The sequence below is a fragment of the Mus caroli genome, unplaced genomic scaffold (genome assembly GCF_978045245.1).
Source record: "Mus caroli unplaced genomic scaffold, Mus_caroli_1 scaffold_13, whole genome shotgun sequence".
In the NCBI taxonomy this organism is placed as follows: Eukaryota; Metazoa; Chordata; class Mammalia; order Rodentia; family Muridae; genus Mus; species Mus caroli.
In genome coordinates this window covers 60,515,446-60,543,264 of record NW_028227268.1, presented here as the reverse complement: position 1 = coordinate 60,543,264, position 27,819 = coordinate 60,515,446, and the positions used below count along the sequence as shown (strand labels likewise).

Below are 27,819 nucleotides of genomic sequence, written 5' to 3'. Positions count from 1 at the left end.
TGTCTTCAGACACTCCAGAAGAGAGCATCAGATTTTTGTTATGGATGGTTGTGAGCCACCATGTGGTCGCTGGGATTTGAACTCAGGACCTTTGGAAGAGCAGTCAGCACTCTTAACCGCTGAGCCATCTCACCAGCCCAAGATGCTGTATTTTGTGTTACACCTGTCTTACCACACAGAGAGAACAGAAGTGGCTAAGGCTGCTGCCTAGCATGCATGTGGCCTTAGCTTCTAACCACAGCACTTGATGACAGAAAATCAAAACAAACAAGGAAGCTGGTTTACCTTATTTTAAAAAAATGTGGGCAGGCACAGTAGTGCCTGCTTATAACCTAGCACACAGGGGGTGGAGGCATGCATACACAGGCCAGCCTGGGCTACATGATGAAACTATTGGGGGTAGGGGAGAGGAAAAAGAAAAAAAAACTGCCAACAAAGAGCCCACTGTGTCAGAAATAATCAAATACATGAGTAGCTAAGGAATAAACTAAAACCACATGTCACAGGCTCCCAAGCCCTCCTGGACTAGCCCTGTGCACCCTGAGCACCCAGAGTCCGCGTTTTCACAACTCACACGAACTGTAATCATTCAGTCTCTGGTTGTAAGTGCTGTTTGAGTCTGGTCTCTTCTCAGTGTGGCTGCAGGCATCTTAATAGGGCCCGCTATGTTACTCTGATCTGAAGTGATAAGCCTCCGAAGGAAAAGTCAAAGTTCAAAGAAATATGTCATAGTAATAGCATTAATGTCAGAAATATTTATTTTCTAAAAGATCACACAAAAATTGGTAGGAAGGGAGAAGGTTAAGTTTCTTACATGAAACCTGGGTTAAGGCAGAGCTGCCTAAAGAAATGGTGGCTGGAGTGAACCTCAGAGACATGGGGAGTGGAGATGGTAGCCCAGGCAGGCCTGCACAGCGACATACACCCATGCAACCTACAGGGCTGCTGCCCTGCTCACTCCTTTGACATGTTCTTGATGGTCTTGTGCTCCTTCATGGCTCGCTCCCAGTCACTGCCATTGAACTCCTCAGTGATCACACTCCGTACAGTGCCTTCGTCCAGGCAGTGGGGGGCGATTCCTAGGGGCAAGTGGAACAGAGAGAGGGGTTCCAAGTGTGGGTAAGACCAGAGAATGTGTCAGACAAGCCCTCACCAGCAAGCACCATTATCCCACACGGGAGCTACCTCAACAGCAGCTCATGAGGATGACTTGTGGCCTGCTGATTACTAACATCGCTCTAGTCGGCCTTCAGTGCTCTGGCTTAGGGTCCTCACCTCCCACATGAAGAGCTGATGCCCCGAGTGAAGGACAACCAATGCTACACAGCACTCACAACTACACTGAGGCGTGGGGGCAGAGCAGAGCTCAGTGGTAGAACACTTGCCTGGTATGTTCCAGATCCTGTCTTCAGTCCCTAATACATTTAAATGGGTGAGGGCCATTAATATGGAAAATATTAGGAAGGTTCAGACCTGGCACAATCTCTTTTGTGTGGCAGCCTGGAAAATTCTCAGACTTTTCCTGGGTTTAGATAAAGAATTAAATATTTCCCAACTTATATAGGACTTTATAACTATATAACACAGGACAACCCAACAAATGAACAACAACAAAAACCCCTTTCTTTCTTTTTTTTTTTGCTTTCGAGACAGGGTTTCTCTGTGTAGCCCTGGCTGTCCTGGAATTCACTCTGTAGACCAGGCTGGCCTCAAACTCAGAAATCCACCTGCCTCTGCCTCCCAAGTGCTGGGATTAAAGGCGCGTGCCACCATCGCCCGGCCAAAAACCCCTTTCTTGTTCCAAGGTACCAGAACTTGGTGGACCAGGAACCAGCAGACCTTGGGGTAAGGAGACTAGCATGACGTCATGCCTTCTCCTCTCTTCGACAGAAAGCAGGCATAGGCATAGCCACAGGTGCACCCACAGCTTCCCGTGGGGCTATGACACAGGGTCAGTCAGTCTCCATTTACCCTAAGGGCAGTTTGTATCCACCCCACCTCCAGGTCAAGCAGGGCCTGAAGACGGCCCTAGAGGCTTCTCTTGCTTCTTTTTAAATAAATAGATTTATCTTCTGTGTAAGGAAGGGTGTTTTGTCTGCATACATGTCTGTGTACCAAGTATATGCATACATGCATGCTTGGTGCCTGCAGAGAACAAGAAAGGGCACTGGGCCCCTGACAGTTACAGATGGTTATGAGCTGGAAACCAAACCCAGGTCCTCTGCAAGATCACTCAGAGAACTTAGCCACGGAGCTGATTTGCCAGCTCCCCCATATCTTTATTTTTGAGTTGGGGGCTGGGAGGTCTCTAGCCTAGGTTAACCACAAAGTAGCTACATAGCTGAAGATGACCTTGAACTTTTGATCACTCTGCCTTCACCTCTCAAGGGCTGGGGTTAGCACCCCTTGCTTTCTTGCTGCTTTTTTCAAGATAGGGTCCCACTATGTGGCCCTGGCTGTTCCGGAACTCACTCTGTAGATCAGGCTGGCCTAGAACTCACAGAGATGCACCTGCCTCTACCTCCCAAGTACTAGGATCAAAGATGTTCACCACCACATCCACACTTGGCTCTTCCTCTTCCTCCCTTTTTTTTTTTAACTGTGACATGAAATCAAGTGTACAATCCATCAGAGCAGTAGCCATTGTATAGAACTATTTTTTTTTTCTGAACAAACTAAACTTTTTTATTTATCTATTTAGGGACAGGGTGAGGATCATGCATGCCAGGCAAGTGTTCACTCTCCCACTGAGTGACAGCCATAGCCCTTACTTTTGTTGTTGTAAAATATCAGCAACAGCCATCATTCTGGCTTCTTCCCTCCCTTTATATTGTCACTGTTCCAGTGGCCTCCCAAGCAGCCTGTGCCCATTTCCTACCCCATCTTGGTTTTTTTTTTATATTAAATTTATTTTTATTTTATGTGTATAGGTGTTTAGCCTGCAGATAGGTTTGTGCACCACGTGCATGCAGTGCCCACAGAGACAAGAGGAGAGTGTCAGATTCCCAAGACTGGAGTTACAGATAGAGATTGGGAGTAGAACACTGGTCCGCTGGAAGGACAGCCAGTGGTCTTAACCATTCAGCCTCTCTCCACCCCATCCTACTGATCTTCTCTGTACGCTGCAGGTCTCCCCACAACCCAACAATACCAGTGATAAAAACCACCTATAGATGGACAGGTTTACCATAGGCCCAGACACTGGACCAGAGCTCATCAGAGGAGGCTTATTTTTCTGACGCATGCCAGGACCATCTGTCCAACTACGTGGACTCTAGGCACCTCGGGGTCCCAAGCCCGCAGACCCCCTTCACTCACCAAAGCCCCCGGGGTTGGAGCGCGGAGTATAGAAGCTCTGGACACCACATCTCTTGCAGAAGGTGTGCTGGGCTTTGTGCGTGTTAAAGGTGTATGTGGTTATGCTCTCAGCACCCTGGGAGAACAGGGACAAATAGACACATTGATCATTTCATGTTATTAAGAGTCAATCTTTTGAAAGGTTAGTGGGAGTGCCCCCTTTGTACAGTTCTCTGGGTTTTGGGGACAGCTCCTGATTCCTAGAAAAGACCGAAAGCCTCTTGAAGTCAGGGACCCATCTGTATTTCCCCAGACACGATTCACGCCGGAGCGTGACAGTCTAAGAATCTCTTCTGCCAAACACACAGTGAAGAAGCCATCCTCAGGCCTCCGCTGACGTCAACCAGAAGACCCACCCATAAGAGATCCGAGGGACTGGATCTCTGTGTCTAAAGAAAACAGTGGCCAAGATCTTATGGGCACTCCTGACTTTAAAACTCTTTGCCACATGCCATAGGCAAAGAGTTAGTTTTCTTTCTTTCTTTTTTTAACGTGGGAGGGCCCGGACCACTGTAGTCAGTGTTACTTCCGGGCATTAAGTCCTGAGATGTCTTTTAAAATGATTTATTTAATTTTATGTGGATTGGTATTTTGCCTGCATGTACATTTGTGTGAGGGTGTCACATCCCCTGGATCTAAAGTTGCAGACAGTTGTGAGCTTCCACGTGGGTGCTGGGAATTGAACCCCGCTCCTTTGGAGGAACACCCAATGCTCCCAACCAGTGAGCCATTTCTCCAGCCCCACAGTTAGTGCCCTTAGTGGACAATATGAATGAAAAAAGGACAAAGTATAGGAATGGACAACTGAGAGAGAGAAGGGAAGATATGAGTGATGTTTACATGGATGACCTACAACAAGATACTTTTTAAAAAAAAGATTTACAAAAAAAGATTTATATTTATATGAGTATAATTTATATTTATACGAGTATACTATAGCTGTCTTCAAACACACCAGAAGAGTGCAATGGATCCCATTACAGAAGGTTGTGAGCCACTATGTGGTTGCTGAGAATTGAACTCAGGACCTCTGGAAGAGCAGTCAGTGCTCTTAACCACTGAGCCATCTCGCCAGCTCCACAAGACATTTCTTTTTATTTTATGTTATTTTATTTTTTATTAGATATTTTCTTCATTTACATTTCAAATGCTATCCCAAAAGTCCGCTATACACTCCCCCCACCCTGCTCCCCTACCCACTCACTCCCACTTCTTGGCCCTGGCTTTCCCCTGTACTAGGGCATATAAAGTTTGTAAGACCAAGGGGCCTCTCTTCCCAATGATGGCCGACTGACTAGGCCATTTTCTGCTACATATGCACCTAGAGACACGAGTTCTGGGGGTACTGATTAGTTCATATTGTTGTTCCACCTATAGGGTTGCAGACCCCTTCAGCTCCTTGGGTACTTTCTCTAGCTCCTCCATTGGGAGCCCTGTGATCCATCCAGTAGCTGACTGTGAGCATCCACTTCTGTATTTGCCAGGCACTGGCAAAGCCTCACAGGAGACAGCTATATCAGGGTCCTTTCAGCAAAATCTTGCTGGTGTATACAATAGTGTCTGTGTTTGGTGGCTGATTATGATTTTGGTTTGAATAGGTTCGGCCCCTACAGATTCATGTGTTTCAAAGCTTAACCAAGTCCTCGTAGCTTGCCTATAGACTGATCTTATTAAGGCTTTTTCTTTTTTGTTTCTGTTTTTGTTTTGTTTGTTTTTTGAGACAGGGTTTCTCTGTATAGCCCTGGCTGTCCTGGAACTCACTTTGTAGACCAGGCTGGCCTCGAACTCAGAAATCCGCCTGCCTCTGCCTCCCGAGTGCTGGGATTAAAGGCGTGCGCCACCACGCCCGGCAGCTTTTTCTTAAGTAAGGCTCCCTCCTCTCTGATGATCCTAGTTTGTATAAAGTTGATAAAGAACTTTCTAGCACAGGCCAAACAAAGAAAAATGAAGGTCATTAGATTTGTTATTGGTGTTTTCTGCCTGGCAAGAAGTCAAGGACTGAGCCATGTGGCAGACTTCTCCCTCTCCCTCTCTCTCTTTTTTTTTTAAGCAAGAGTCTCATGATGTAGAGCTGGCCGTCCTAAAACTCACTGCGAAGGAGGTTGGTCTCAAATACAGAGATTTGCCTGCCTTTGCCTCCTACGTGCTGGGACTAAAGGCATGCACCACCACACCTAGCTCTATGTGGAAAATTTTGATGATGGTAGGCCATGCATTCTAGTCAGGAGCAAAGCACATGGAATCAAATTGGTGGGTGCACAGATTAAGAGGAATAGGGTATCACTGGGACCCCTGAGTTCTTGGATTTGCAGCAGTGGACTCCTGTCCTGATTTCATTTAAGAAATTGTATTATTTTATGTGTGTATGTCTGTGCACCACATGCATACAGTGCCCTCAGGACTAGAAGGCAGCATCTGATCCCCTGGAACAGGAGTTACAGATGGTAGTAAGCTGCTGTGTGGGTGCTGGAAATAAACCCTGGGTGCTTAGTAGGAGCAGCCAGTGCTCTTAATGTAAATGAGATCAAGCCAGGAGTGCAGGGCTGCAAATGCACAAGTGACAGGGTAAGCCAGCCAGGGAAGTGGCCCGCACAAGTCTTCGGTGAGGAGATTAAACGTGGACACACCTGGGGATATAGCTCAGCGACACAGTGCTTGCCGAACATGTGCTAACACTGAATTTAACAAAAAGAAAGACAATGAAAACACTATGATTTTTTTCAACTAGGAAATGATAAAGTAGTTTATCAACAGAACAGCTTTTCTGTTTGTTTTGTTTCTCTAGACAGGATTTCTTTGTTTGGCCCTGGCCAGCCCTGAGACCCTCCCAAGCTCTGAGAATAAAGGCACACACACCTGGCCAGATGGGTTTTTTGCTTCCCCAACCTCAACCAGTTTTTCCTGAGACAGGATATAGCTACATTGCTCAAATCGGCCGCACTCACAAAGGACTGGGCCCTCTCTCACATCAATTACTAGTTAAGAAAATGCCCTACAGACCTGCCTATAGCCCAGTCTCACTGAGCCATTTTCTCAATTGAGGGTCCCTTGTCTCTAGTAACTCTAGCTTGTGTGAGGTTAACATAAAATTAGCCAGCACATTAACTTATGTAATATTTTGGTAAAAATGTATTAACAATCAAACCAACAAGGTTGCATGCACTTGGAGTTATAGGTACTTAGGAAAGTGAGGCAGGAGTGTCTCTTAGAAGCACAGGCGGCAGTCTGTGCCACAGAGCAAGATCCCATATTTAAAATAAATAAGTGGGAGATGACTCAGATGTTTAGATGCATATATATATATATATAAAATAATATGTACAGGGCCAGAAACATAGCTCAGTTATTACAGGGCTTGCCTAGCATCCATGAAGCCCTGGGTTCAATCCCCAGCCTGGGACACAAGAGACTAAGTCAGAGAGAAGGGTGACAGGAGGAGAGGAGGAAGAATACTCAATAAGAAAGTGCATCAAAATAGCAGTGACTACCTTGGAATACTTTTATTTCTCTTATATTTTTTCAAAAGTAACATGGGTTATTCAGATACTTCTTCAGTTTTCAAAATGACTTTTATTTTTGTGACTCTCTGAATTTGAAAATGTTTCTACAATGACATCAAGTAAGTTTTGGAAATCAAAAGGCAGGAAGGCATAGTGGTATACGCCTGCGAGCCCAGCCCTCCAGAGGCAGAAGCCAGCCTGGCTGTGTCAAACAATTTATCAATTCAAAAAGTAAGCAAATAGGGATTAATGAGATGCCTCAACAGGTAAGGATGCTGACCAAGGAAGCTGTGATTTGAGTCTGATGCCTAAAAACCCTGTAGAAGTAGAAGGAGAGAACTGGTTCCACCAAGCTGTTTGACCTCCACGTGTGTGTTGTGCCATGTGCCTACCCAATAAGTAGAACATTTAAATGAAAAAGAGAAACTACTAAGTCAGTCAAAGTATTCCTGTAGGCAAGATAGAGAGCCCAGTGTGGCAAAGCTACTAGCAATACTGTTCAGGCCCCAACACTTTTAAAAGAAAAACAAAAAACGTGAAAAATAATCAACCAGGAATAGTGGCACAACTCTGTGATTCCCTGCACTTGGGAGGCTTGGGTAAGAAGACTAGAAGTTTGAGGCTTAGCCTAGACTACACACTGAGGCTCCATCTAAGTAAAACAAACAAACAAACAAACAAAATCTCAAAGCCCTGACTTTAAAATGCCCTGCTGAGCTCTCTGTCCCTCACAGTTTATAGATAGCAGGCTTAAAAGATGGGGCAGGGTTCTACCCTCCTCCTAAGTACTAACCTTCAGGAGTTTGAACCGAGAAGCTGGAACAATGAAGTGTCTGTTCTGCTTCTTCTTGCAAATGCTACAGCTAGAGAGAGAGCAAGGGCCGGACCGTGAGTGTCACCTGCATTACCCACAGGCCCAAGCAGCCCAGCCCAATGCCTGCAGAACCAGCTGACCTCAAGTGGGACACCCTTCTCAGCACCATCCAGGGAAGAGGACTTAGGCAGCTGGACAGGCCACCTGAAGCCTCAGCTCTTCATGGCAGTGAAGCCTACTGGTGACAGAGCCAGCAGGGGAGACCACACAGCATTCAGCACTCCTGGACCTCATTTCTGCTGCCCCCCCTCCCGACCCTGAAGAGAAACAGTGGACTTAAAAGACACTCAGAAAATGGATTTCAGACACTGCTATACTATACTCTTGCGCCTCTTCAGACGGGCACATCAGAACGGAGGAAGGAGCCTTAGGCTTCCTCTAGTTCCACATAAGAAAATCAAGCTCCAAGCATTTTATCCGGAAATACCAAACTGGAAATTGAGCCAATACCTAGTTTTTGTTTTTGTTTTTTCCAACCCACTATTTTTGTCGGCTTTTCTCTCTCTACCCTAGGGACACTGCACCAGGGCATCCTGCGCACTAAGCAGGCATTCTACTTCTCAAGTGCACCTCCACCTTTTCTAAGAACTATAACTTTGGGACTATAGATGGCTCAGCAGTTAAGAGCTGTAGGTAGGAGGAGCAGTAGACTCTGGTGCAGCTCCCAGCATCCATCTGGTAGCTCACAGTTCCAGGGTATCCAACATCCTCTGAGGGGTATGTGGTGCAGATAGATATGCATTCATGTAAAACATCCACATGCATAAAAGAAGTAAGTTTTAAAATTTTTTTAACTTTATTCTGTTCTTTGAGATAGAGGAAGGGGTCATGTTAAAATTTTAACCTTATTTTATTTTTTGAGGCAGGGTCTCATGTACCCCCAGGCTGGCTTCAACACTTACTATAGAGTTGAAGATGGCCATGAACTTCTTTGCTTGCTTGAGAGAAGAATCTCATGTACACAAGCTGGTCACAACACTGATGCAGCTGAGGATACAACCCTGAACTTCTGATCCTCCTGTCTCTACCTCCCCCTGGGACTACAGGCATATAATCATGCCAAGTTTATGCAGTAGTGGGAACCAAACCCAGCTTTGTACATATTAACCAAAGGCTCTACCTCCAGCCCTAATTTATACTTTATTCTGACTTAGTATAGAATTCTCCAAGAAATTATGCCATAATGCTTCTTTCAAAATCTGGACTTCATTAGTGGCCTAGCCAGTTCTACACTTGAGGGGTATTTATGATTTACATAATAAATAATATTTATGGTATTTATTATCCATATAAGATCTAGATACAATTAGAGGGAAAAGAACTGGACCCTCTTGAATAAGTACATGCCCATAGCCAGTCCAGAAGGTAAAGCCTGTTCCTCTTCTATTATAATGCCAGGGAAGATGCTAAAAAGCAGGCTTTCGAGGGCTAGAGAGATGGCTCAGCAGTTAAGAGCACTGACTGCTCTTCCAGAGGTCCTGAGTTCAATTTCCAGCAACCACATGGTGGCTCACAACCATCTGTAATGGGATATAATGCCATCTCCTGGTGTGTGTGAAGACAGCTACAGTGTACTCATACATAAAGTAAATAAATAATTCAAGAAGCAAGCCTTCCACTGTTGGTGGTGGTACCATGGGCCTCATGCCAAGGACAGAGAGAGATCCAGCACACAAAAAGCTTCCGGGTATCCCCACCCGATCACTCCATGTAGTTTCACTGACAGACTCCTAAGAAGATTCCACTCGAGGTGGGATTCCCAGTAACCCAACCGGGAATTAAGGGCAGCCTGATCCACCTCTGCTAGTCACCCCTAAGTCAGTGGGATCAGTTGGAGGCACGAGCCTATAAGCCACAGCCCTGGAATCCCTGCTTTCTGTCACCTGAACTGTGCTGCTGTATAACTCTGTGGTTCAAACATACACGGGCTCCCGAACACACAAACTGTGGGTGTTACTCTGGATAACACAGAATGTTTAGCCTTCTCCCACTTTAAAAAAAAAAAAAAAAGTTATCCAGTGAGAAGACTTGGCAGGTAAAAGTACCTACCACCAGCCTAGTGACTCCATCCCACAAGTTGTCCTCTGATCTATGCACACAGTAAAAGAATTACATATAACACTTTTTTTTTTTTTTTTTTTTTTTTAGTTATCACTGAAAATTTCAAGTTGTACACATGGCAAAGAAGAGAACAATGAACCTTTGTGTCCTCGGTACCTGATGTAACAGTTATGTCCTTGGTACCTGATGTAACAGTTATCAGCTCATGGCCAACACTGTCTCATCCAGACCCCGACTCCCCACCTTGGTCTGAAACATGGCCTATTTTGCTCTTCAACTCTTCTAAGCCAATTTGGGAAGATAAAATACTCACTTGCAGTCAAAGATGTGTAAGTCTGCTGAAGCCCAAACTTCAAAACGAACTGCTCCACAGTGGCAGCCTCCTGTGTGCTTCACCAGGCCCTGGTACTCACTAAATGAAATAAAAACTAGAGCATAAAAATTTCTAAGAGACAAGCAGGGGTTTTATGGCCTGGCTCCTTCACGCTGTCTTTTTGTTCTTAAAATAAAGCCAGGCTCATTCATATATATATATATATATATATATATATATATATATATATACATATATATATATATATATATATATATATATATATATACATACATATATAGGACAACCAGGTGCATCTCATAAAAGAGGTTCAGTATTTTCACTGGGAACTGTCTTGAATTTTATGCTGCCAAATAAAATATTCCCAGAATTCAGTAAATATGAGGCTATGAGAGAAGTCTGGCACATTTGCTCCCACTCCCAACATTTTTATTTATATGTCAACTGATTACTTTTTTTTTTTTTAATTATAAGCTTAGGACCAAGAAGAAACTTTACCAGCCTTAAGCAGCCACTAGGCAAACAGGCCAAATAATATTCAGTTTTGATTGTAATAAAGATGGTAACAAGTGGCTATGAAAAAGTAAGACAGGTCGCCCAGTTGCCTTCTGTGGGGCAACAAAGGCTTCTCTAACTCTGCTCACTCTCCTCACGCTTCCCAGGTCCATGGCTTTTCACACAACTGTATACAGTTGGAGCCAGCCCCATAACTCAACATTAAGATTCAATGGACATCCTGAAGCCCCTTCCCCAAAAGACTAAATATTCTGGCCAGAAAAAAACGAGACCATGTTGCTTCTGATTAACCTCCACAGGGAAAAACTGCCAATAGCAGCTTCAATTTGCCATCTGACTAAAGGCAAGACTGAAAACTCGCCCAGGTTTCTCTAACAAGTTAACATCTCATTTTCTTCTTCTATATGCAATGTTTATTGTAAAAAAAAAAAAACCAAAAAAAAAACAAAAAACCAAACAGTTTAATAACACAGTGAGAACCCTCCACCCCACCCCCCACATCATCCCACTTAGAGAGCTCCTATTTGCTATCCATTCCTCCAATTTTTTGCGATATTTGAACCAAATGTTAGTGTATATAACATACGTTTTCTTTGTATAAAAGTTAGCTTAATAATAGACCATGGAGTGGATGGATGTAAGCAAGCATACAGCACGCTAATCTGGTGAGTGAAATGCCTCTTTTCCTGCCAATGTTTTTAGTATCTTTTTTAAAGATCATTATCATTTTGTTTTAGGGGAAAATATTACCTAAACATTTTTGCTTTGTGTGTGTGTTTGGGGGGGGTGCTTTTTTGTTTCCTTTTGAGACAGGGTGTCAGTGCAGCTCAAGCTGGCCTCAAATTAACTATGTGGTCAAGGATGACCTTGAACTTGTAGATCTTCCTGCCTCTACCTTCCAAGCGCTGGGCTTACACACGTGGACCACCTTCTCGCTGGCTTGCTTCTGTTTTCCTCTCTTTCTCTTTCTCTTTGGAGAAAGGATCTATCTCTGTAGCCCAGGCTGCTCTTGAAATCACTGTACTCCTCCGCCTCGGCCTTCTGAATGCTAGGATTGCAGGCATGTGCTACTGTGCCCAGCTCTACTGAGTTTTATATAGTGTCATTTAGATCTCCCAGTAGCTAGTACTGTGGTCAAGGATGACCTTGAACTTGTAGATCTTCCTGCCTCTACCTTCCAAGCGCTGGGCTTACACACGTGGATCACCTTCTCGCTGGCTTGCTTCTGTTTTCCTCTCTCTCTTCGGAGAAAGGATCTATCTCTGTAGCCCAGGCTGCCCTTGAAATCACTGTACTCCTCCGCCTCGGCCTTCTGAATGCTAGGATTGCAGGCATGTGCTACTGTGCCCAGCTCTACTGAGTTTTATATAGTGTCATTTAGATCTCCCAGTAGCTAGTACACAACAGGTTCTCCGTGTTATATTTCATTTTTTTTTAAGTTTTAACTGATTTTTGTTTTAATGTTTTAAAGCATTCAATTTATAGCCCACGAGGATAAAATTGAATAAACGAAACACATAGAAAGCTAAATAAATACTCCAGTTCTTAGAGGATCCACCAAAACCAAGAGAACTTATTCTGGAACAAAGACAAAAGAACATCTTGTTGTTATGGAAAGTAGTTCAGGTTGTTAAGCAATTGTTAGGTTAATGTTAGTTTTCTTTGTCTTTTATTGTTCTTTTTAATTCATCTGCGAGTGAGGACTATAAGACAAGGGTACTCGGTATTTCTCGGAGCACAATGGGTAGAGGAGGAAGGGGTTCACATCATATTTGCCAAAGAGCAGGTATCTGGCCAGAGTAGTCATCAGCTCTTTTCCCCAATAACGGACCTCAGATCTGCTCCTTAGGCCACCAAAGAAGCTGGAAGCACTTCAGAAGCACAGACCGGGGAGCTCAAAGAAAAGCCTGCCAGCCCGGACCCGGGATGAGAGCATAAAACCTTAGCTCCCCATTCCCCCTGCAAGCGCCCGTCCTGGACAGCGCTTTGCGCGCCTTTCCCTCCGAGATCAATAACCGCACCCCGCACCCTCCCTCCCGGGAACTGATCAGAACAACGGGCTTTCGCTCCTCGGGTCACTAAATTCTCCACTTCGACCTTTCCTCCCGCCCACTCCCCGAAAGCACGTGCAAAAACGGGTAAAACGGTCTTGGTAGCTGGCAAGCCCGGGGATGTCTGTTTTTTCACCCTGAGGGGCCCTTCCGCGCACTCAGCCCGCTACGGTCCGGAGCAGCCCGCCAACGGCTCAGCACTCAGCCCTCGGGTCCCGCCGCCCGTGCGCACCTCGCGTGTGCCGGCCCGCCGCCCCCGACACACTCACAAGGTGTCCAGCAGCAGCTTGGCGGCGCCCTCGAAGCTGAGCCGTTGCCGCTTCTGGAACGTCTCCCAGCGCTCCCGCTGCTCCCCCAGGTCGAGCGCCGACACCGAGGCGGCGGGGGTGACCGCCGGCGGCGGCTCCTCGGCGGCCGCCTCCTGGGCCCGCGGCGGTGGCTTGGGCCGCGGCTTTGCCGACGGCTGCGGACCGACCGCCCCGCCCCCGCCCCCGGCCCCGGCCCTAGTCCTGCTCCGGGAGCGCTGCGCGCGGCTTTCGCCGCCGCTCAAGCCCCCGGTGGTCCCCGAGCGCCGCTGCTCCCGCGGGCTGGTGGCCACGGCACTGCGCGTCCGCCGCATGTCTCCCTCAGCCGGGCTCGCAGGCCTCTCGGCTCTGCGCGCTCCCGCCGGCCGATGCGCGTCCCCGCCTCCGACAACCTGAAGGCCCCGGGGGTGGTGCGCGGCGCTCCGGAACACGCGAGCTGGGGACCCAACGAGAGACCCTGGGCCGTGGGGCCAGCCCAGCGCTGAGGGTCTAACAAGACCGCGCCTGCACCTGCGCTTGCAGGTAGCGGTGCCCGTTTGATCAGCGAAGGAGCTTCCAGTCTCCACTGACTCCAACCATACATTTCTAACTGGGGACCTGGGTCAGGCCTCAGTTCATAAATTCACGGCCACATCAGAGCTGGCACGCATGGGTGACTTAGTGGTTTCCAAGGTGGTAACACTACCAACTTGGCAGAGGCCATCATGTACCTAATGTGAGCTAACGTAGTAGGTAAATTGTCGGATATCTGCTACTGGAAGCATAAATGACAGCTGGAATCAGTTTGATCAATGGTCAACAGGTTTTTTGGTGGTTTTGTAGAACTGAGAATAGGACCCACAGCTTTGAGCAAGCACTCTAGCACTGAGCCACATTCCCAGTCCCAGATTTTGTTTTCAATTTTAAGTAAATGGATCCAGGATTACATTCCATTCATAAGCTTTTGCAGAATACCGTATTGACGTTTCAAGACAAAAATCCCAAGAACCTTCCACTGCGGCATCCTAGATAGTCTCCAAACCCTTTCAGTTGTTCTCACACTTTTTTTCTTCTTCTTTTTTTTTTAATTAGGTATTTTCTTTGTTTTGTTTTGTTTTTGAGACAGGGTTTCTCTGTCTAGCTCTAGCTGTCCTGGAACTCACTTTGTAGACCAGGCTGGCCTCGAACTCAGAAATCCGCCTGCCTCTGCCTCTCAAGTGCTGGGATTAAAGGCGTGAGCCACCACCGCCCGGCTCTTCTCACGCTTTTAAAGAAACGTTTTCTTTTACTCATTTTTGGTGCATTTTTCATTTTTCAACTTAGTTCTGTTTTTGTTGATTTCATTAGAATATAGTGTCCATTTATTATCTTTTTTTTTTTTTTTTTTTGGTTTTTCGAGACAGGGTTTCTCTGTGTAGCCCTGGCTGTCCTGGAACTCACTTTGTAGACCAGGGTGGCCTCGAACTCAGAAATCCACCTGCCTCTGCCTCCCGAGTGCTGGGATTAAAGGCGTGCGCCACCACGCCCGGCCATTTATTATCTTTTTAATGATGAAAATATTATGGGTTTTCCCAAATACAGCTTGATTAATTCATAAATCCTCATTAAGTTTTAACACAAAGTTCTCAATAATTGAAACTTCCTAGATGCATAATTTGTTTTGGTGTTTCCTTTGTGCCCGTATCTTAAGTGTATGGATTTGCATGCACCAATTCAGATGTGGTATATCCTAGCACACTAGACTATCTCCAAAAAGAAAGCAGAAGTGACCACTGTTTTGTTTTGGCTTTTTCTCACTGTGACTTACTTTTGCCTGTTTTGTGTATTTAGAGACAAGGTCTAACCGTGTAGCCCTGGCTGGCCTGGAACTCACGAATGAAGCTCAGGTTCATCTTAGCTCACTGTGATCTGCCTTCCTCCGTCTCCTGATACACATTACAGTTTTAAAAATCTTTATTCAGGAGGAGAGCGAAGTGTGCAGGTGCATGGGGAGTAGAAGACAGTCTACACCATGAGTTCTCTTCTTGCACCAAACAAGCTGTCTGGTGACAGGCACCTTTACTTGGCTGCCCTGCTTGTTTGAGTCAGGACTTCATTCTTTAGCCTAGTCTAGTCCTAGACTCACTAAGTAGCTAAGGCTGGCTTCAAACCTGTACCTGTTCTCCAGCCTCAACCTCCCAAGTGCTAGAATCACAGGTGTGATCTACCACACTACTTTGGCCTATCTTTGAATGTCATTTCAAAAATAGCATGTACATTGTTAAATCTAATACTTTCAACATTTTGGAAATAATTGATATTATACACACACACACACACACATATATACATATATAATTTATTGATGTCAATATGATCTATGCGGATTGGCTTTTGTTAATGCAACACAAACAAGGGTCATCAGAGAGGGAACCTTAACTGAAAAAAAAAAAATGCCTCCATCAGATTAGTGGGTAAGTCTGTAGGTCATTTCCTTGATTCAATATTGATCACCATCATCCCTGGGCAGGTGGTCCTGGACTCACTCTATGAGAGCAGGCTGAGCAAGCCAGTAAGCAGTGCTCTTCCTTCATGGCTTCTGAGTCAGTTTCTGTCCTGACTGACACAACAGTGGGGGAGAAAATTTACATAAGAATATATCACCGTTTATTGTGTGTATGTGTGTTGCATGTGTATGTCAGAGTTCAATGATGGGTGTCTTCCTTCATGGTTCTCCACCTTCATTCTGAGCGAGGGCTCCTCACTGAAACGGGAGCTCACACTCTGCCTACACTGGAAGGTCACTGAACTCAAAGAGATGACTTTCTCTAGCAGCCCCACAGTGGGTGGGGCTACAGACGTGTGACCCCAGAGTCCACTTTTATATGGGTGCTAGGAATCCCAACTCCGGGCTTCATGTGTGTGTGGCAGGCTAGCCCCCAGTCCCATTACATTTATTCTCTTAACTGAACACTTTTGTTTCTAATGTGTGCAAATGTGATAAAGCGAGTATTCACTTTAACATTCTTACCCAAATCTTTCCATAGATCACTTTCTCTCCAAACATCCAAAGTGGAATTTCTGGTTCACAGGTTAAGACTGTGTTGTGACCAAGTCTTATGTAGTCAGTGTTGTCTTATTCAACAATCCTCCTGCCTCTACCTGTCACAGATGCTAGGACTACAGGCATGTGCCATCATGCCTAGCAAGCACCATTCTTTTTAAGGAACTACTGAAGTTTTAAAACTGGCTGGCCTGTTTTATGCTCTGCTAGCACTGGATGAGGTCTGCAGTTGCTCCATACCTCACAGAAGTCACACCGCTGGTCTTTTCACTTAGCTTTTCTGAGGCTGTGCCATGACATCACTTCCTTCGGTTTCAGATTTCTCTGTCCTGTAGTAATGCTACCTTTTCATTTGGTTGCTGAACTTTTGGATAGCTTCTGTTTGGGAATCCTTTTGGGGCTAAAGAGTTGGTACCGTACTGCTGTTGTAAAGCTGGGTTCCCAACACATACTTCGGGCAGCTCACAACTGACTGAACTTGAGGATCTGATGTCTCCTCAACTTCTTGGGCACCTACACTCATGCATGCACATACCCACAGACATAATTAAAAATAAATTGTTTTTAAGCCGGGCGTGGTGGCACACGCCTTTAATCCCAGCACTTGGGAGGCAGAAGCAGGCAGATCTCTGTGAGTTTGAGGCCAGCCTTGCCTACAAAGTGAGTTCCAAGCCAGGCATGGTGGCGCATGCCTTTGATCCCAGCACTCGGGAGGCAGAGGCAGGCGGATTTCTGAGTTCGAGGCCAGCCTGGTCTACAAAGTGAGTTCCAGGACAGCCAGGGCTATACAGAAAAACCCTGTCTCGAAAAACCAAAAAAAAAAAAAAAAGTGAGTTCCAGGACAGCTTGAGCTATACAGAGAAACACTGTTTTTTTAAAAAAAAAATCAAAATAATGCTAGTAATAATAATAAATAAAAGTCAATTCATGAAGATAGGAGCTGGAGAAATGGCTCAGTGTTCAAGAGCACTGGCTGCTGGCCCAGAGGACCTAGGTTCAATTCTCAGTGCCCTCACGGTGACTCCCAACTGTAACTCCAGTCCCAGGGGAGCCAACGCCCTCTTCTGTTCTTTGGTTCTATACCACATAGTGTGCAGACATACATACAGACAAAACAGCCACACCCATGAAATAGAAACAGCAGCCGGGCATCCTGCCATACTTCTTTAATCCCAGCATTTTGGAGACAGAAGCAGGCAGATCTGAGTTCACAGCCAGTCTTCCTTCATAGACAGAGTTCCAGGACATTCAGGGGTACACAGGGAAACCTTGTCTCAAAAAACAAAACAAACAAGCAAGCAAACAAAAAATGTACTTTAAAAACAAGAAATAGAAAGTGATATTTTTGTTTTAAAATAGTTAAGTGTGCCGGGCGTGGTGGCGCACGCCTTTAATCCCAGCACTCGGGAGGCAGAGGCAGGAGGATTTCTGAGTTCGAGGCCAGCCTGGTCTACAGAGTGAGTTCCAGGACAGCCAAGGCTACACAGAGAAACCCTGTCTCGAAAAAACCAAAAAAATAAAAAAAATAAAAAAAAATAAAAAAATAAAATAGTTAAGTGCATAGAGATCAAAGTAGAGTAGTACTCCTGGATGTTAGGTGAGGGCTGTGTGGAAAGCTATGTGGGGGCTGTGTGGGTGTTGTGTAAGGGCTGTGTGGGTGTTGTGTGAGGGCTGTGTGAAGGTTGTGGGGGGGGGCTGTGTGGGTGTTGTGTGAGGGCTGTGTGAAGGTTGTGGGGGGGGCTGTGTGGATGTTGTGTGAGGGCTGTGTGAAGGTTGTGGGGGGGGCTGTGTGGATGTTGTGTGAGGGCTGTGTGAAGGTTGTGGGGGGGGCTGTGTGGATGTTGTGTGAGGGCTGTGTGAAGGTTGTGGGGGGGCTGTGTGGGTGTTGTGTGAGGGTTGTGTGAGGGCTGTGTGGGTGTTGTGTGAGGGTTATATGAGGGCTGTGTGGGAGCTGTGTAGGGGCTGTGTAGGGGTTGTATAAGGGTTGTTTGTGGTTGTATGAGGGCTGTATGAGGGTTATGGGCATGGGAAGGGGTAGTTGGTGGTTCTGCAGACAGTTTCAGTGTTTAAGATGAAAAGTTCAGAAACCAGATACTGGGGATGATTATACAATGGTTTGAACATATTTAATAAAATAGATTTACATCTCAAATGTCTAAAAGAAAAGTCCCCGCCAGACGGCTCAGTGGGTGAATGTGCTTGACTCCAAGCTTGGTCTGAGCTTTATTTCTGGGACCCACATAGAAGGGAAGAATTGAGCAACTCCCCCAAGCAGCCCCCTTTGTGGCACATACAGGTAACTTTAATTTTTTTAAACCTATTTTTAATGATGGGTTTTAAACATTTTAACCTCTCTTGTATCCCATCACCCACCAGAGGTAGTAGAAAAGAAAAGATACGGGGGTCGGGGGTGGGGGGCACGGAAGTGGACCTGTTTAGAAAGGTTCTTTGGAGCAACTCCTGTTTGTGTTGTCTGGAAGTTGGCAGTTCAGTTCACAGGTTAGCAGCGGCAGCTCGATCCACTCGAAAACACTTCAAGAATATATCAGCAGTCCAGTTTGCTAATCAGGATAGCAAGCATGAATCAGAAAGTGGCACTACCTATCAGAGACAGTTAGGTCCCAACCTCGGCTGGAATCAGTAGGAGGAACCAGGGAGGAACCCCAGGAGAAGTTCTCGGCTGTGCCTCTCAGGGAAGCAAAGATCAGCAGAAGACCCACAAGTGTTGCACAGCTAGCTCTATAAGCAAGCCTAGCTCAGCCTCCATCACTGTCTGCCCAATCTTATTTATATCCTCCAAACATTACATGGCCTCTGTGGGTCTTGCCTCAGCAAGTGTCTTGTCTTAGTATGTCTACCTGTCTCAGCTGATATCACTCTGCCAAATCAGCCCGAAACTGCAGCACACCATCAGAAGTTTTTTGGTGTGTTTTCTCTCTATGGAATCCCGATAAATACAGCTCAACTATAATGTAAGGCAGACCAATACATGGGTGTTGTTAGCAAAGAATCCTTCATCAGGTGTCCTTTCACGTGCTTGCTTTAGCAGAACATCCTTTCACCTGTGTCTGCTTCAGCTAAACATGTCTTCACGAGTCTGCCTTAGTATTTCACCTGTGTCCACTTCAGGAAAACACTCCTTTATGTGTTTACCCCAGCAAAACACCATCCAACTGACTTTCCAAAGAACCCTCATGTTTCCACTTCACACACACACAGATAAATGTAATTTTAAAATTTTTCAAAAAATAAAAAGGAAGGAAAAAAGGAGGCATGAAGTTGAACTCCTGTAATCCCAGTAAGGGAGGCTGAGGCAAGACTGTGAGCTCAGGTCTGTGTGCCTGCCTAGACAACGGCGTGAGACTACTGCGTGAAAACAGTATGCTTGGAATGTTCATTTTTATGTATACTGTATCTTACCACAACTGAAAGAAAAAGGGTCTACCTTAGAATTTTATGTGGTTGTCTACACAGGTGTGCGGGTGCTTGCAGAAGCTGGAAGAAGGCGACAGATTCCCCAGAACTGTGGTATGAGCCACCCCGTGTAAGTGTTAGGAACTGAATTGAATTCTAGTTCTCTGTGAAAGAAGCAAGAGCTCCTAACATTCTTGGGCCTTGGTGGTGGAAGATGAATCTCTATGAGGTCAAGGCCAGGATGGTCTACATATTGAGTTCTAGGCTAGCCAGGGCTATAGCGTGAGACCTCAAAACTAAAACAAAAACAAACAACCCCCCCCCCCCGATATTATAGAAATTTGTTCTATGCTCATTTGCGTACTCACTATAAACACTTTTTACCTTTTAGAATGTTTGAGACACTCTAATGCGTCCCAGTCGCCCTTAGACTCACTAGGTAGCCAGACTGACCTTCAGTTTCTGATCCTCTGTCCTGTGTGGCTGAGGATGGTCTCAGCACAGCTTATATGCTGAGGATTCTTTTTTTTTTTTTTTTTTTTTTTTTAGATTTATTTATTGATTATATGTAAGTACACTGTAGCTGTCTTCAGACACTCCAGAAGAGGGAGTCAGATCTCGTTACGGATGGTTGTGAGCCACCATGTGGTTGCTGGGATTTGAACTCCAGACCTTTGGAAGAACAGTCGGGTGCTCTTACCCACTGAGCCATCTCACCAGCCCCCTATGCTGAGGATTCTTAGGGGCCTACCAGGCAAGCACTGTACCAACTGAGTTACATCTTTAGACCTTCTTTTTTTGTTTATTTTTTGAGGCGGGCATGCTTTGTAGTTTTAGGGTAGCCTAGAATTCACTATGTTGTTTAGGCTGCCCTCAAACTCTAGCAATCCTTCCGGCCCAGCTCTGCAAGTGCTGGGATTGATTCACAGCCATGAGTCACTGACTATACTATACATCCTTTAAAATTTCTGACTTACAATAAACTCTGTCTCCTAACTATGTTAAACAAATAGCTACATAGACCAGTGCACACAGGTGCCCACACAGAGAGAAGGTACTACCTGATATGGGGTACAGGGAACCAAACTGAAGTCCTCTGCAAGAGAAGAGCCCAATTCCTGAGACATCTCTCTTGCCCCTTAATATTATATTTTAAATATCACCACAGACCTGAAAAGTTGCAGTCAGAGCCTGGGCCCTGGCAGCCCTCATTAGTTAGGCGTGGCCACCGGTCTTCAATAGGCCAATCAGACAAGTAATAATGAAAAAGAGAAAAGGGAGATTTACCCAATGTGGTGCCCCTGGAACGAGGAACAAATAAAGACATACAGTGCCTTCCCCTCAAGTCTATCTTCAAAGAGCCAACATGAGGTTTAAGTTAAAGGGGCCGTAGACACAGCTCAACAGTTAAGAGCATTTGACACTCTTGCAGTGAACCTGAGTTTGGTTCCCAGCGCCCTCATCAGGCAGCTGCTCATAACCTTACCTGTAACTACAGGTTTAGGGGTAACTACAGTTCCAGACAGGGGTAACTACAGTTCCAGGGTAACTACAGCTTCAGGGGGATCCAACACCCTCTTCTGGCCACTGCAGACACCTGTGTCTACATGCATGTATGCACACATAGACACATAATTAAAAATGAGAAAATGGGCTGGTGAGATGGCTCAGCAGGTAAGGGCACTGACTGCTCTTCCAAAGGTCCTGAGTTCAAATCCCAGCAACCACATGGTGGCTCACAACCACCCATAATGAGATCTGACGCCTTCTTCTGGAGTGTCTGAAGTCAGCTACAGTGAATTTATGTATAATAATAAATAAATCTTTAAAAAATGAGAAAATATTTTAAGTATAAGGCAGTTGGTTATATGCATAACTAAGCAGTTGTGATGGAAGTGTGGTCTCCACAGTCATCACTGTCAGGACTCCAGTTTCTCCTTCAAGGTGGTCTGACAAGTTGTCAGACCCAGGGGAAATCTCAACCTGAGAGAGAAATTCCTGTAAGGCAAGATCCAGGCTTTTAAGCCTTTTTCTTCTCTTAGTGTGAGATTCCTCAGTAAATTCTAATTCCTTGGGGTCTACTGTATGAGAGGCCTGATAGCCCTAATGGAAGTTCACACGTGTCTCAGAATACAAGTGTCTCTTTCCTACCAATACAGTTATGGTGGTACACACCTGCAATTCCAGCACTTAGGAGGCAGAGGCAGGAAGATCATGAGTGTGAGGTCATCCTGGGCTACATAATTGAGTTCAAGGCCAGCCTGATCTACATGAGACCCTATTTCAATAAATAAGTCTTTTCCTTTTCCTTTCTTTCTTCCTTATTTTTGTGTTTGAGGCAGGATGTATTCCTGGCTATCCTCGAGCTCCTGTCTGAAGCTCAGAGATCCCCTGCCTCTGCCTCCCTAGTTCTGGATTAAAGGCATGTGTCACTGTGTCACTACTGTCCAGTCAATACATATTTCTCACATGCATTTAGTTTCCGCACTCAGGAGGCAGGAGGCAGAGGCAGGGGGATCTCTGAGATGGGAGGCCAGCCTGGTCCACAGAGCAATACACACACACACACACAGGTGTATTCATGTGTTTTAGGGCCTAAAGATGACACAATCTTTTTTTTTTTTCTATTGTGAACAAAAATGGAAAACAGTTCCTTTTTCATTGGAGAAACATTGTTGAGCTAACTCAATAAACTTCTAATCTCAAAATTTATACTGTCTTTTTTTTTTTTAATCTGTTTATAGAGGGCTGGAGCAGTTAAGAGCACTAGCTGCTCGATTCCCAAGCAGCCACACAAGTTCTCAGCACAGTCTGTATAGTTCTAGGGTATCTGATACCCTCCTGAGCACCTCAGGTACCAGATACACAAGTACTATATAGACATACATACAAGAAAAACACTCAGACATAAAATACTTTTTTAAAAAATCTGTTTACATCACGCTGTGCACAATGGTCCATGTCTTTAATTCCAACACTAGGAAGACAGAACCAAGAGAATCTCTTGTGAGCTCTTGATTTACATAGTCGTCCCAGGCCAACCAGGGCTACATAGTGATGGCCAGTCTCCAAGGGGTGGGGCTGGGGGTGAACACAGCACAAGCAACAAAAACTATGCTATGGAAAAAAAAAAAATCTATCTTGACCACTGCAGGAGGAGTCCAGATGCCATTCTTTTGAAATATTATTACTGGGTTGAAGTCACCAAACGATCTACTTTGAAAACAAAACAAACCAAACTAGGAAGCAGTAACCTGTCTGGCAATTGCTGGAACTTACCCCAGTGAAGTCATCGCATCGATCATAAGATCTGCACTCTGGCTGAATCTGTGCCTCAAAATGTCTGACTCAGACATACTCTGCTGTTGAAACAAGGTCCGACTCATGCTTCCTAATAAAAATAAAATACTATGCAAAAGAGACATTTTATGAATTTCAATTCACTTCAAATAAAATCCTACCTGCTCTTTATTCTAGAAAGCAGACTTTGGGCTGGGGAATCAAACTGGAGCTTTTGATTCATGCTAGGCAAATCAGATATGTTCCTAAGGTTTCCTTCAGTAATATGGTAATAACTCGTAAACCTTTACAGAGTGAAGTTTAATCTGTTAGCGTTGCTAGACTTCTTACTGTACGGAAGATGGTAGCCTGTGCAAACAAAGCTGTTTACATGGCCATCCTCGTGACTCCGCATGACAAAGCAATCCGATCAGTTCTGCTCCTTCCTTGTTGATCTCGATGAGGGAAAAGCAACCACACCCAAAACCTCAGAACCTAGTCCTGAGGTTGAGGTTCTAGGATTAACGGGCCCCTTCCCTTCCTTTGCACAATAGACACCCCAATGGGAGAGGTGGGTGAACCCTGGGTACTGAGTCTAAAAGGCATTTCTCCTCTTTCCTTCCTTTGTAGATTGCTGGGGAGGGAGAGAATCTGCAAGTCCGGGCGGGCTCTGGGCTGGGTTTCTAGCTAAATACCTCAGCTTCCAGCCCGGCAGCCACCCCACTCCCACCCACATCTAGGCCCGTGGGCGGCTAAGCCACAAAATAACTAAAAACACTGGCTACGGAAGCATCAATGTTCACACTGGAGGGGGCCTGGGCGAAGCTAGCGTCCAGCCATGGGGAGCAGGGTGAGGTCGCAATCCACCCTGTGGCGTAAAGCCGCCGAGCGAGGGGTGCGAAAGAACCACGGGGAACTCGGGACGCGGGGCTCGGGACGCGGGAAGAGAAGACGCCCCTCCCCCACCCCAAGCAGGAAACATCAGTATTTCGCTAAGGCGAGCGCCCGCACATGCGCACTCGGTTACTTAGCAACGTCGACGTTAAACTGCCCGAGAACCGAGCCCAGCAACAATCGAGCCGCCCGCGACCTCCACCAATCAGCGTTGGCCTCATCTTTGACTCCTCACCAATCAGCACTGGCGCCGCAAGGAGGCTTCCAGAGCTTTCGAGGGAGGGCCCTTTAACTTGGATTCATCCGCGTGATGATTTTTTCAATTTTTTTGAACGAGAGGAGACGAGTCGCCGGGAATACAGTGGCTCTCGTTTGGTAGTACTCTTTTCTTTGGTTCTGAAGAATCGGGAGCTCGGCAAAACGCCTAATTGGTCTGGGGGAGGTGGGGGCCCGCGGAACTACTTTCGGTGGCGCAGGAAGACGACAGCTACGTAGGAGTGATGTGTCACGCAACAGACGCTGCATAAATAGCGGCTCGCGCGGCCACTGAGCTCAGTGACGAGAGGCTTTGTCCGGTTCGGCGGTCTTTCTGTGAGGGTGTTTCGACGCGCTGGGCGGTTTGTGCTTTCATCACATTTGTTAACAGGTATTTGTCTGCGGCGTTTGAATCATGGAAGGATTTAGAGAGGGGGGCTTAGGTGGTGCTAAGCGGGCCTTTTTTTTTTTTTCTTGGAGTGGGGGAGGGGAGCGAGGTGACGTGACGCGGCAACGGGCCTTCCGGGAAGAGTGGGCCTTGGTCGCGTGCGCGGAGCGGGGGCGGCCCTGGCGCGCGCGCCAGGGAGCTTAACGGACGCTTAACCGATGGAGAGTCCATCGTGGTTATTTCAGTGGGGGGAGGCAGAAAAGAGGTACTTCTCACTCGGGCATTGTTTATTACTTGAATTTTTATCGATGGCTTCTGGTTTGGATATTTTTTATTTTCAATTTTATCATGTCTATTGTTAGCGAACTTGGATGCCCCGCAGTTGATGAATGTTCCAAATGCCAGTTTAGTGTTTTGGAAAGCTTTAGCAGTTTGAAACCATGACAAAACAGATTTTATGTTGTGACAAAAGGGGGGGAGGAGTTTTCAGTAGAGGTATTTTGTAGGGAATCGAAGATTTTAGTAGGTTTTTAAATTTTTACCTTTTAAATTCAAGGTCAAAATGCAGATCTTCGTGAAGACCCTGACCGGCAAGACCATCACCCTAGAGGTGGAGCCCAGTGACACCATCGAAAACGTGAAGGCCAAGATCCAGGATAAAGAGGGCATCCCCCCTGACCAACAGAGGCTGATCTTTGCCGGCAAGCAGCTGGAAGATGGCCGCACCCTCTCTGATTACAACATCCAGAAGGAGTCAACCCTGCACCTGGTCCTCCGTCTGAGGGGTGGCATGCAGATCTTTGTGAAGACCCTGACCGGCAAGACCATCACCCTGGAGGTGGAGCCCAGTGACACCATCGAGAATGTGAAGGCCAAAATCCAGGATAAAGAGGGCATCCCCCCTGACCAGCAGAGGCTGATCTTTGCCGGCAAGCAGCTGGAAGATGGCCGCACCCTCTCTGATTACAACATCCAGAAGGAGTCAACCCTGCACCTGGTCCTCCGTCTGAGGGGTGGCATGCAGATCTTCGTGAAGACCCTGACCGGCAAGACCATCACCCTAGAGGTGGAGCCCAGTGACACCATCGAGAATGTGAAGGCCAAGATCCAGGATAAAGAGGGCATCCCCCCTGACCAGCAGAGGCTGATCTTTGCCGGCAAGCAGCTGGAAGATGGCCGCACCCTCTCTGATTACAACATCCAGAAGGAGTCAACCCTGCACCTGGTCCTCCGTCTGAGGGGTGGTATGCAGATCTTTGTGAAGACCCTGACCGGCAAGACCATCACCCTGGAGGTGGAGCCCAGTGACACCATCGAGAATGTGAAGGCCAAGATCCAGGATAAAGAGGGCATCCCCCCTGACCAGCAGAGGCTGATCTTTGCCGGCAAGCAGCTAGAAGATGGCCGCACTCTCTCTGATTACAACATCCAGAAAGAGTCGACCCTGCACCTGGTCCTCCGTCTGAGGGGTGGCTATTAATTATTCGGTCTGCATTCCCAGTGGGCAGTGATGGCATTACTCTGCACTCTAGCCATTTGCCCCAATTTAAGTTTAGAAATTACAAGTTTCAATAATAGCTGAACCTCTGTTAAAAATGTTAATAAAGGTTTTGTTGCATGGTAAGCATATATGGTGTCACTTGTGAAATTCTGTGGTGGCTTGGGTGGTGGGGGGGCTCTTAACTGATTGTTTTGGCATGATTTAACTTAAAATTGGTCTTGACTATCATTTACAGCTTATACTTGTATGAGAGAGCAATTTTGTTTAGTTAATGGCAAAGCCTTAATGTCTGTTTGCCACAGAAGGGGGGTGGGGCTATTTAAGTACTTTTTTTTTTTTTGGTTTTTCGAGACAGGGTTTCTCTGTATAGCCCTGGCTGTCCTGGAACTCACTTTGTAGACCAGGCTGGCCTCGAACTCAGAAATCCGCCTGCCTCTGCCTCCCAAGTGCTGGGATTAAAGGCGTGCGCCACCACCGCCCGGCTTAAGTACTTTTTTAAATTGGTGGTTTGGGGTCTCTAGGTCACACTGATTTGCATATCTATATTGCTTGGGTAAGATACCAGCAGGTTGGATTTCTTAATGCTGGTTGTGATGATTCTTTAGGAAGAAAACCACCTACTTGGAGGAATGGTAAGTAATAGAAAAGAAAACTAAAAGCCATTACAGTGAACACCTGTCATTGGAAGGTTTGTGTCCCTTCAATCCCCAAAATTTTCAGCAGTATGGACCCTATGTGCCTCTGGTCTACAACTGAGACACATGATTTCCCAGCTTTGGCTATCATTTTGAAATGTGATTTAAAAGACCTAGAGGTTCACCAAGAACTGGAACTTGCCAGATTACTCAGTTGTAGTTAATGTTCTAAGATTTTTAAAATGCTTTTGTAGCTAGTACTTTTTCAGCTGGAGATGCAGGTTTGTAGAGTAAAAGAAATTCCAGCATTCAATCCCAGGACTGCACTAAAAAAACAGGCTCTTAGTGTCAGCACTGGGGAAGCAGGAGCAGGACTTCCTAGTCTACATTGAATTCCAAGGCAGTCTCCAGGAGAGATGGAAATGAGATTACAATCTCAATTGTTAAATGTTCTATGAGTATGCATTTTAGCAGTAAACCAACTTGAAATTTAAAGGTGGATGGGAGACTTCTATGTTCTCATTTACTGAGTGTAATATGCATTCTGGGGATCAAACCCAAGTGTAGTTTTAAGGCAAGCAGTGTAATCTGTGCTATCTCACCAGCCCTCTATTGGATCCTACACCCCCTTTAATTTTGCTCCGAATTTTGCCCCTTTTAATTCAGCCCAGACTAGTTGCTTTGAGTTTCTAACCCTACCTCTGCCTCTTTGCATAAACTGCCACTGCAAGTGGTTTGATGTATTTTGTTGAAGGAATCTATCCCTGGCTGGTGTGGTACACCACATTGTGCAGGCTAGCCTGAATGAAACTCAAAGATACCCACTTGCTCCTACTTCCCAAATGTTAGAATTGTGTGCCATTTTGCCTAGGATTTTTTTTTTTTTTTTTTTTTTTTTTGAGATAGTCTGTAATCCTAGCTGTCCTGTGGTTAGTTACCAGGTTGCCCTATGAACTGCATCTGCTTCCTGAGTGATATTAAAGACCTGTGCCACCTTGATTTTGGAAGAAATACCTGTACAGCTTTGTGGGGAAATGTGTCTAGGACTTGCTATGAGATTAATGTGGAGAGATCAGAGTTGATAAGATTTCTTGAAGCTGGGCATGGTGGTACATACCTGTAACCCCCAGCACCCTGAAGGCTGAGGCAATATTGCTCCAGGTTAGGCTGGGCCATTTTGTAGCTAGGACCCACATGTATCGTCTAATAAAAATACACGTATGAATAAACAATTTAAAAGCCTGGGAGCCATGGCTCTTTGGGGTTCTCTAACTGCTAGAAACAATGTTGGTTCCAGCCTTAGACTAGATGCTAAAGAATACATGGGCTCATCTTGGTGCATGCCTTTAATCCTAGCACAGAAGCACAGGCAGTAGAGCTCTCTCTGAGGCTAGCCCAGTCAAATAAACTTTGGGCTAGCCAGAGATCCATAG

General features: G+C 45.9%; 3 protein-coding genes and 1 long non-coding RNA gene across 5 annotated transcripts in view; 2 read left to right on the top strand and 2 right to left on the bottom strand.

The window, feature by feature from the left end:
- The window catches only part of Pigl (phosphatidylinositol glycan anchor biosynthesis class L), a 93,258-nt gene extending 70,581 nt beyond the window's left edge, over positions 1-22,677 (top strand). Inside the window, exons 7-8 of the mRNA XM_085829939.1 lie at positions 19,495-19,564; positions 22,589-22,677. Of these exons, the coding sequence (XP_085686065.1) occupies positions 19,495-19,554 (60 nt within the window). The 3' untranslated portion in view covers positions 19,555-19,564; positions 22,589-22,677. The remainder of the gene's footprint in view (positions 1-19,494; positions 19,565-22,588) is intronic.
- On the bottom strand, positions 736-13,365 carry Cenpv (centromere protein V). Its single transcript, XM_021177226.2, has 5 exons — positions 12,963-13,365; positions 10,106-10,204; positions 7,651-7,720; positions 3,319-3,433; positions 736-1,079 (listed from the first exon to the last, which is right to left on the bottom strand). The coding sequence occupies exons 1-5, from the start codon at positions 13,310-13,312 to the stop codon at positions 955-957; spliced, it is 759 nt and encodes a 252-aa protein (XP_021032885.1). The 5' UTR covers positions 13,313-13,365; the 3' UTR covers positions 736-954.
- LOC147001493 (uncharacterized) lies at positions 18,326-23,921 on the bottom strand. The gene is made up of 3 exons (XR_015045052.1): positions 23,065-23,921; positions 22,714-22,842; positions 18,326-18,581 (listed from the first exon to the last, which is right to left on the bottom strand). It is a non-coding gene; the product is annotated as an uncharacterized LOC147001493 (long non-coding RNA).
- Positions 23,922-24,106: 185 nt separating this feature from the next.
- On the top strand, positions 24,107-25,874 carry Ubb (ubiquitin B). 2 transcript variants are annotated; one of them, XM_085829937.1, is made up of 2 exons: positions 24,107-24,253; positions 24,807-25,874. In XM_085829937.1, exon 2 carries the CDS (start codon positions 24,813-24,815, stop codon positions 25,728-25,730), a length of 918 nt encoding a protein of 305 aa, XP_085686063.1. In that variant the 5' UTR covers positions 24,107-24,253; positions 24,807-24,812; the 3' UTR covers positions 25,731-25,874. The 2 variants fall into 2 exon arrangements, with proteins under 2 accessions (XP_085686063.1, XP_085686064.1); XM_085829938.1 differs by lacking the exon at positions 24,107-24,253 and adding an exon at positions 24,411-24,515.
- Positions 25,875-27,819: the final 1,945 nt, after the last annotated feature.

Coding starts and splice junctions, on each gene's coding strand:
- Cenpv (XM_021177226.2), bottom strand. CDS start 13,312: ATGCGGCGGACGCGCAGTGCCGTGGCCACCAGCCCGCGGGAGCAGCGG. Junction 7,721..10,105: donor TTACACATCTTTGACTGCAA/GTGAGTATTTTA, acceptor CTCTCTCTCTAG/CTGTAGCATTTGCAAGAAGA. Junction 1,080..3,318: donor CTCCAACCCCGGGGGCTTTG/GTGAGTGAAGGG, acceptor ACTTGCCCCTAG/GAATCGCCCCCCACTGCCTG.
- Ubb (XM_085829937.1), top strand. CDS start 24,813: ATGCAGATCTTCGTGAAGACCCTGACCGGCAAGACCATCACCCTAGAG.